Source organism: Bufo gargarizans, chromosome 5 (assembly GCF_014858855.1).
Source record: "Bufo gargarizans isolate SCDJY-AF-19 chromosome 5, ASM1485885v1, whole genome shotgun sequence".
NCBI lineage: Eukaryota > Metazoa > Chordata > Amphibia > Anura > Bufonidae > Bufo > Bufo gargarizans.
The window spans coordinates 446,855,456-446,863,425 of record NC_058084.1 but is presented as its reverse complement, the minus strand read 5'-3'; the positions used below and the strand labels follow the sequence as shown (position 1 = coordinate 446,863,425).

General features: G+C 40.2%; 1 protein-coding gene across 1 annotated transcript in view; it reads right to left on the bottom strand.

The window, feature by feature from the left end:
- Positions 1-311: 311 nt before the first annotated feature.
- GAD2 (glutamate decarboxylase 2) overlaps positions 312-7,970 on the bottom strand; it is a 114,306-nt gene continuing 106,647 nt past the window's right edge. The window contains exons 11-12 of the mRNA XM_044295574.1: positions 3,137-3,226; positions 312-485 (exon numbers count right to left, since the gene is read on the bottom strand). Coding sequence (XP_044151509.1) covers positions 312-485; positions 3,137-3,226 — 264 coding nt within the window. The remainder of the gene's footprint in view (positions 486-3,136; positions 3,227-7,970) is intronic.

The window sequence follows — 7,970 nt, the reverse complement described above, 5'->3', positions numbered from 1 at the left end:
GGGACATACACTGTATAGTAGGACATTGTCTATTTTTGTTACAGTTGGCACATTCACATTAAGAAGCAATCATTTTGCTTAACACATGAAAAGGTACATCTGATATAATTTCCCTACACTTCTGAATTGCAAGTAATACGACGATCTAAAAGCAAGACTGGAAATGGAGTAAATGTTTGTTTCAAATACAACTATACCTAGGTTTTACAGCACAATATTGAATTAGTTTGATAACGCACCACAAATACATTCACACAGCTCTGACAACTCTATAGTATAGCTAAGAGTTTCCACCGGCCCTAATGATTACTTTATAAATCCTGTCCAAGGCGTTCAATTTCATCAATCAGAAAATCAATGTCTTGATGAGTTGCTGCTGGGTTAGAGATCACCATGCGGAAGAAGTTTACTTTGTCTCCAAGAGGTTGATAACTGACCATGGTGGTTCCATATTCCATCATCCGGGCCTTGATCACTGGTGCCACCTGGAGAAAACACAATAGAAGAAATTGTATTATCATATACAGAAAACCAAGTGTTGGGCTGGACATTCTTGGACCTACTAGAGGAAAGGTTTCGAAGGGCTCATCCTACTGTATATGAAAAGGTTGAATCATAACTTTGTTATCATTGTACACTGAGGACATATCATCAAGATGATCAATTAGGTCATATGGGAGTCAATCTATATAATGGGGACACAAATGGCTTATGATTATGCTTCTAATATGGTTGCATTTTTCTAGGCCTTTTATGCCCATTATTGTGTCGGAGATAGCACCTTTAGGGGAATTTTCTGGTACCAAGATGGCCAAGTCCAACCCTGACTTCCTAGGCCATTAGGTTGATATCAGGCTGTGCCACCATCAGGGGCGGACTGGGAATTTAAAATGTCCCTAGGAAAAAAACTAAAAGTGTCCCCAAGATGTAGGCGAGTTTAAATTGACAGAAGGCAGAGCAACACAAGTAGGCAGGGACAACAAAAGTAGGCAAGGCAATCAATACCGTTGTGCATCACAAAATACCACCCCAGCAAAACCAAATACAACAAGACGGACGGTTATACAGTTCAATTCAGGAGTTCACCTGTGGCTGATGGCCAGGTGAATAAATACATGATGCTCCTAGCATTAATTCATGCTGAGATCATGAGATCACTACAGTATGTACCTGGCCAACGGCTATGAGGAGGGCTTGGGTGGCTCCCTGGTTATCAGCTGACCAGTAGGGAATATGGCCAGTTTGCCCCTGGCCACCATTGTCTCATTCATCTATTGGGAACTCATTCAGATGCAACTTGATAGCATATAGTTAATGTTCATTAGATTATTATTGTGAATCATGTTTTCTTTTTTCATTTCATTCAATTATTTTATAACATGTTTCAAGACAATAACAATCAAGCAAGACACAAGAAAAAAAAAGACTCAAAACGTTTATTTTACTTTCAAAACAATAAAAATGAAATGAAAATAAATTAATCCCTCTCATAAAATCCCCCCATCTCCTGACTATGGCAGCAATAATCTCACTAACTAAAATTATCCATTAAGTTTAATAAAGTCCAACCAAGAGGCCCATTCTCCCTCAAAAGCTAGTCTGTTATCTCTTTTTATAGTAATGCACTTATTGTCTAGCAAAATAATATTAATCTTATCAGCATGCTAGTTCCCCTCCTTTGCAATTTGTGTAAAATGAACTTTTTACAGTCAATAAGATATTCTGAATTTATTTTTTTACATTTCTAACCCCAGCGCCCAATAAATATACTGTTGACATAATTTCAATTGACCAGTTGAAGTCTTCAACCACTGTACACTCCCACCACACAGTACAAGTTGAAACTGTTTCTTCACAGCCTCTATAACAGTTATTATTGCCCTTTATTATACATTTTATAACTTCTATCTGGGGTAACATACTGCAGGCTCTGTGTAAATCCATCAAAGCTGTTTCCTGCAATTATTTACCCTCTTTACCTGAAAGATTATTGCCAATCGTCTTAAAAGGGGGTTGTCTGAAATTTTGATATTGATGGCCTGATATGTGATCAGTGGGTTTACGACTCCCAGCAACCCCGCAGATCAGCTCTTTGAAGAGACCGTGGTGCTCCAGTGAACACTGCATTCTCTTCCTAGGTGTGTGACATCACGTTCATCGGTCATGTGGCCTAGGTACAGCTCAGTCCTATTCAAGGGAATGGGGTTGAGCTGCAACATCAAGCACAGCTGCTATCCAATGCATTATGCTGTGCTTGTAAGCTGCGAGGAGGCTATGGCCTCCTCAAACCACTCATTCAAATGGGGGTGCCAGGAGTTGGATCTCCACTGATCACATATCCTGAGGATAGGCCATCTATATGAAAATCTCAAAAAACGTATTTAAAGGCAACCTGTTAAAATGAACATCCAATCCTCAGGCAGCATGGTATAGAGCAGGGGGGGGGGGGGGGGGCTAAGAAGATTGATTCACAGCTTTGTGGTAACTAGTCATTTTTTCTTTTATTTCCTGCTCACAGGGTTAGCAGCCCAGTGGGCGGTCCTGTCAATGATTGATAGCTAGCCCTGAATGCATACTGATATGGGGAAGACTTTCAGTCATTGATTAGGACCATCTATTGGATCTTCAGCCTAGAAAGAATAGGTAATCAAATAAATGTGAAGTTATATTGTATCTTTTTCAACAAAACTATATGGGCCATTTACTAATCTGGAATACGCCTAAATTAGGTGCATTTCAGTTGCATATGATGGTGCAACGACTTTTTCCCACTCATGCCAGGTCTAAAATTGTGGGCGTGGTGGGTGGGGAAGGGAATGGGGAGTGTAGAAAATGGTCTAAATATAAGACAGCTAGGAAGCTGTGTTACATTTAGAACTGGCACTGGATTCGCCAAAGTTATAGAGAGGCGATCGCTTCTTCATAACTTCGTCGATCCACCACCATCTATGAGCCTTTATTAAGACCGGCGTCTAAAACATTGGTCTTAATAAATGCGTCTCTTCCTGCTCTATAACATGCTGCCTTCACATCAGACCATATGTTCTACATGACTGGTCTATGTGTGTTTGGTGGCATAACCCAGCAACAAGAGGGGGTTCCCTCTGTCATATATATAATTCTAAATCTGCCTTACCTTCACAAGTCTTGCCATTCTTTCCTCATTGTCTTCCATGTGCCTTAAACTTGGGGGTATATACCAAAAGCAAACATTGGTATGCTGAGGCTAAACAAAAACAAAAGTATACTATACATTAACATCAGATATAAAAATATACTATTGTTAGCTAGAAGCAAGTGGGCAAAAGTATGCAATTTATTTACTGTGTTATTACAGAAAACAGATATTTATTGGACCTCATAAACAGCTCATGTGACCACCACAGTCAGATAATGTATAAATATATACATAACCACCATAAATCAGAACATGCATCCAGGCAATGGTGGAGCATCAAATGAAATAATTCAAGCTTGATGTGGCCTATATTTTCATATAATGTCTATAGATTACTGAGCATTTAATATTGTTCAAGAAGTTAAACTCACACAACCACTCTATATAATAAGTGAAAGTGTTTCACTTTTTATAGTCATTGGTTATTGCTATAAAATACAGCATTTGCTGAAATTAAGACCATTTTATACAATGGCTAGAGTTGCAAGAAATCAAATTTGATGTTTAGAGCTGGATCAACACTTAAAGGAGTTCTGCACTTTCATTTAACTGATGATTAGGGATGAGCGAACTCGAACTGTATAGTTCGGGTTCGTACCGAATTTTGGGGTGTCCGTGACACGGACCCGAACCCGGACATTTTCGTAAAAGTCCGGGTTCGGGTTCGGTGTTCGTCGCTTTCTTCGCGCTTTTGTGACGCTTTCTTGGCGCTTTTTGAAAGGCTGCAAAGCAGCCAATCAACAAGCGTCATACTACTTGCCCCAAGAGGCCATCACAGCCATGCCTACTATTGGCATGGCTGTGATTGGCCAGAGCACCATGTGACCCAGCCTCTATTTAAGCTGGAGTCACATAGCGCCGCCCGTCACTCTGCTCTGATTAGCGTAGGGAGAGGTTGCGGCTGCGACAGTAGGGCGAGATTAGGCAGATTAACTCCTCCAAAGGACTTGATTAACTGATCGATCTGCAGCTGTGGACCATTGAGCTGCTGATCCTCAATTGCTCACTGTTTTTAGGCTGCACAGACCGTTTGTCAGTCTCATTTTTCTGGGGTGATCGGCGGCCATTTTGTGTCTTGTGGTGCGCCAGCACAAGCTGCGACCAAGTGCATTTAACCCTCAATGGTGTGGTTGTTTTTTGGCTAAAGCCTACATCAGGGTGAAGCTGTCACACCAAGTGCATTTAACCAGCAATAGTCTGTTCATTTTTTGGCCATATACAAAATCAGGGGCAAGCTGCGCCTGTCACCAAGTGCATTTAACCCTCAATGGTGTGGTTGTTTTTTGGCTAAAGCCTACATCAGGGTGAAGCTGTCACACCAAGTGCATTTAACCAGCAATAGTCTGTTCATTTTTTGGCCATATACAAAATCAGGGGCAAGCTGCGCCTGTCACCAAGTGCATTTAACCCTCAATGGTGTGGTTGTTTTTTGGCTAAAGCCTACATCAGGGTGAAGCTGTCACACCAAGTGCATTTAACCAGCAATAGTCTGTTCATTTTTTGGCCATATACAAAATCAGGGGCAAGCTGCGCCTGTCACCAAGTGCATTTAACCCTCAATGGTGTGGTTGTTTTTTGGCTAAAGCCTACATCAGGGTGAAGCTGTCACACCAAGTGCATTTAACCAGCAATAGTCTGTTCATTTTTTGGCCATATCCCAGTCTAATTCTGTCACTAAATCCATACCGGTCACCCAGCGCCTAAATACTAGGCCTCAAATTTATATCCAGCTAAATCTGTCCCTAGTGCTGTAGCTGGGCGAGTTATTTAGTGTCCGTTCAAGCACATTTCTTGTTCTGGGTTGAAATACAATTCCCAATTTAGCAATTTCATAATTTAGTGGTTCCTGCTATATCAGAGCTATTTGAAATCTATCCCAAAAAGGGTATATAATATTGAAGGTGCACATAGGGTCATTCAGAATAACTTCACACACACCCGCTACTGTGTATTTCCAAGTCTAATTCTGTCACTAAACCCATACCTGTCACCCAGCGCCTAAATACTAGGCCTCAAATTTAAATCCCTCTAAATCTCTCGTTACCGTTGTCCTGTTGTAGCTGGGAAAGTTATTTAGTGCCCGTCAAAGCACATTTTTTGTTCTGGGTTGAAGTACAATTCCCAATTTAGCAATTTCATAATTTAGTGGTTCCTGCTATATCAGAGCTATTTGAAATCTATCCCAAAAAGGGTATATAATATTGAAGGTGCACATAGGGTCATTCAGAATAACTTCACACACACCCGCTACTGTGTATTTCCAAGTCTAATTCTGTCACTAAACCCATACCTGTCACCCAGCGCCTAAATACTAGGCCTCAAATTTAAATCCCTCTAAATCTCTCGTTACCGTTGTCCTGTTGTAGCTGGGAAAGTTATTTAGTGCCCGTCAAAGCACATTTTTTGTTCTGGGTTGAAGTACAATTCCCAATTTAGCAATTTCATAATTTAGTGGTTCCTGCTATATCAGAGCTATTTGAAATCTATCCCAAAAAGGGTATATAATATTGAAGGTGCACATAGGGTCATTCAGAATAACTTCACACACACCCGCTACTGTGTATTTCCAAGTCTAATTCTGTCACTAAACCCATACCTGTCACCCAGCGCCTAAATACTAGGCCTCAAATTTAAATCCCTCTAAATCTCTCGTTACCGTTGTCCTGTTGTAGCTGGGAAAGTTATTTAGTGCCCGTCAAAGCACATTTTTTGTTCTGGGTTGAAGTACAATTCCCAATTTAGCAATTTCATAATTTAGTGGTTCCTGCTATATCAGAGCTATTTGAAATCTATCCCAAAAAGGGTATATAATATTGAAGGTGCACATAGGGTCATTCAGAATAACTTCACACACACCCGCTACTGTGTATTTCCAAGTCTAATTCTGTCACTAAATCCATACCGGTGACCCAGCGCCTAAATACTAGGCCTCAAATTTAATTCCCTCTAAATCTCTCGTTACCCACCGCTGTACTGTTGTTGCTGGGCAAGATATTTAGTGTCCGTCAAAGCACATTTTTTGTTCTGGGTTGAAGTACAATTCCCAATTTAGCAATTTCATAATTTAGTGGTTTCTGCTATATCAGAGCTATTTGAAATCTATCCCTAAAAGGGTATATAATATTGAAGGTGCACATAGGGTCATTCAGAATAACTTCACACACACCCGCTACTGTGTATTTCCAAGTCTAATTCTGTCACTAAACCCATACCTGTCACCCAGCGCCTAAATACTAGGCCTCAAATTTAAATCCCTCTAAATCTCTCGTTACCGTTGTCCTGTTGTAGCTGGGAAAGTTATTTAGTGCCCGTCAAAGCACATTTTTTGTTCTGGGTTGAAGTACAATTCCCAATTTAGCAATTTCATAATTTAGTGGTTTCTGCTATATCAGAGCTATTTGAAATCTATCCCTAAAAGGGTATATAATATTGAAGGTGCACATAGGGTCATTCAGAATAACTTCACACACACCCGCTACTGTGTATTTCCAAGTCTAATTCTGTCACTAAACCCATACCTGTCACCCAGCGCCTAAATACTAGGCCTCAAATTTAAATCCCTCTAAATCTCTCGTTACCGTTGTCCTGTTGTAGCTGGGAAAGTTATTTAGTGCCCGTCAAAGCACATTTTTTGTTCTGGGTTGAAGTACAATTCCCAATTTAGCAATTTCATAATTTAGTGGTTTCTGCTATATCAGAGCTATTTGAAATCTATCCATAAAAGGGTATATAATATTGAAGGTGCACATAGGGTCATTCAGAATAACTTCACACACACCCGCTACTGTGTATTTCCAAGTCTAATTCTGTCACTAAACCCATACCTGTCACCCAGCGCCTAAATACTAGGCCTCAAATTTAAATCCCTCTAAATCTCTCGTTACCGTTGTCCTGTTGTAGCTGGGAAAGTTATTTAGTGCCCGTCAAAGCACATTTTTTGTTCTGGGTTGAAGTACAATTCCCAATTTAGCAATTTCATAATTTAGTGGTTTCTGCTATATCAGAGCTATTTGAAATCTATCCATAAAAGGGTATATAATATTGAAGGTGCACATAGGGTCATTCAGAATAACTTCACACACACCCGCTACTGTGTATTTCCAAGTCTAATTCTGTCACTAAACCCATACCTGTCACCCAGCGCCTAAATACTAGGCCTCAAATTTAAATCCCTCTAAATCTCTCGTTACCGTTGTCCTGTTGTAGCTGGGAAAGTTATTTAGTGCCCGTCAAAGCACATTTTTTGTTCTGGGTTGAAGTACAATTCCCAATTTAGCAATTTCATAATTTAGTGGTTCCTGCTATATCAGAGCTATTTGAAATCTATCCCAAAAAGGGTATATAATATTGAAGGTGCACATAGGGTCATTCAGAATAACTTCACACACACCCGCTACTGTGTATTTCCAAGTCTAATTCTGTCACTAAATCCATACCGGTGACCCAGCGCCTAAATACTAGGCCTCAAATTTAATTCCCTCTAAATCTCTCGTTACCCACCGCTGTACTGTTGTTGCTGGGCAAGATATTTAGTGTCCGTCAAAGCACATTTTTTGTTCTGGGTTGAAGTACAATTCCCAATTTAGCAATTTCATAATTTAGTGGTTTCTGCTATATCAGAGCTATTTGAAATCTATCCCTAAAAGGGTATATAATATTGAAGGTGCACATAGGGTCATTCAGAATAACTTCACACACACCCGCTACTGTGTATTTCCAAGTCTAATTCTGTCACTAAACCCATACCTGTCACCCAGCGCCTAAATACTAGGCCTCAAATTTAAATCCCTCT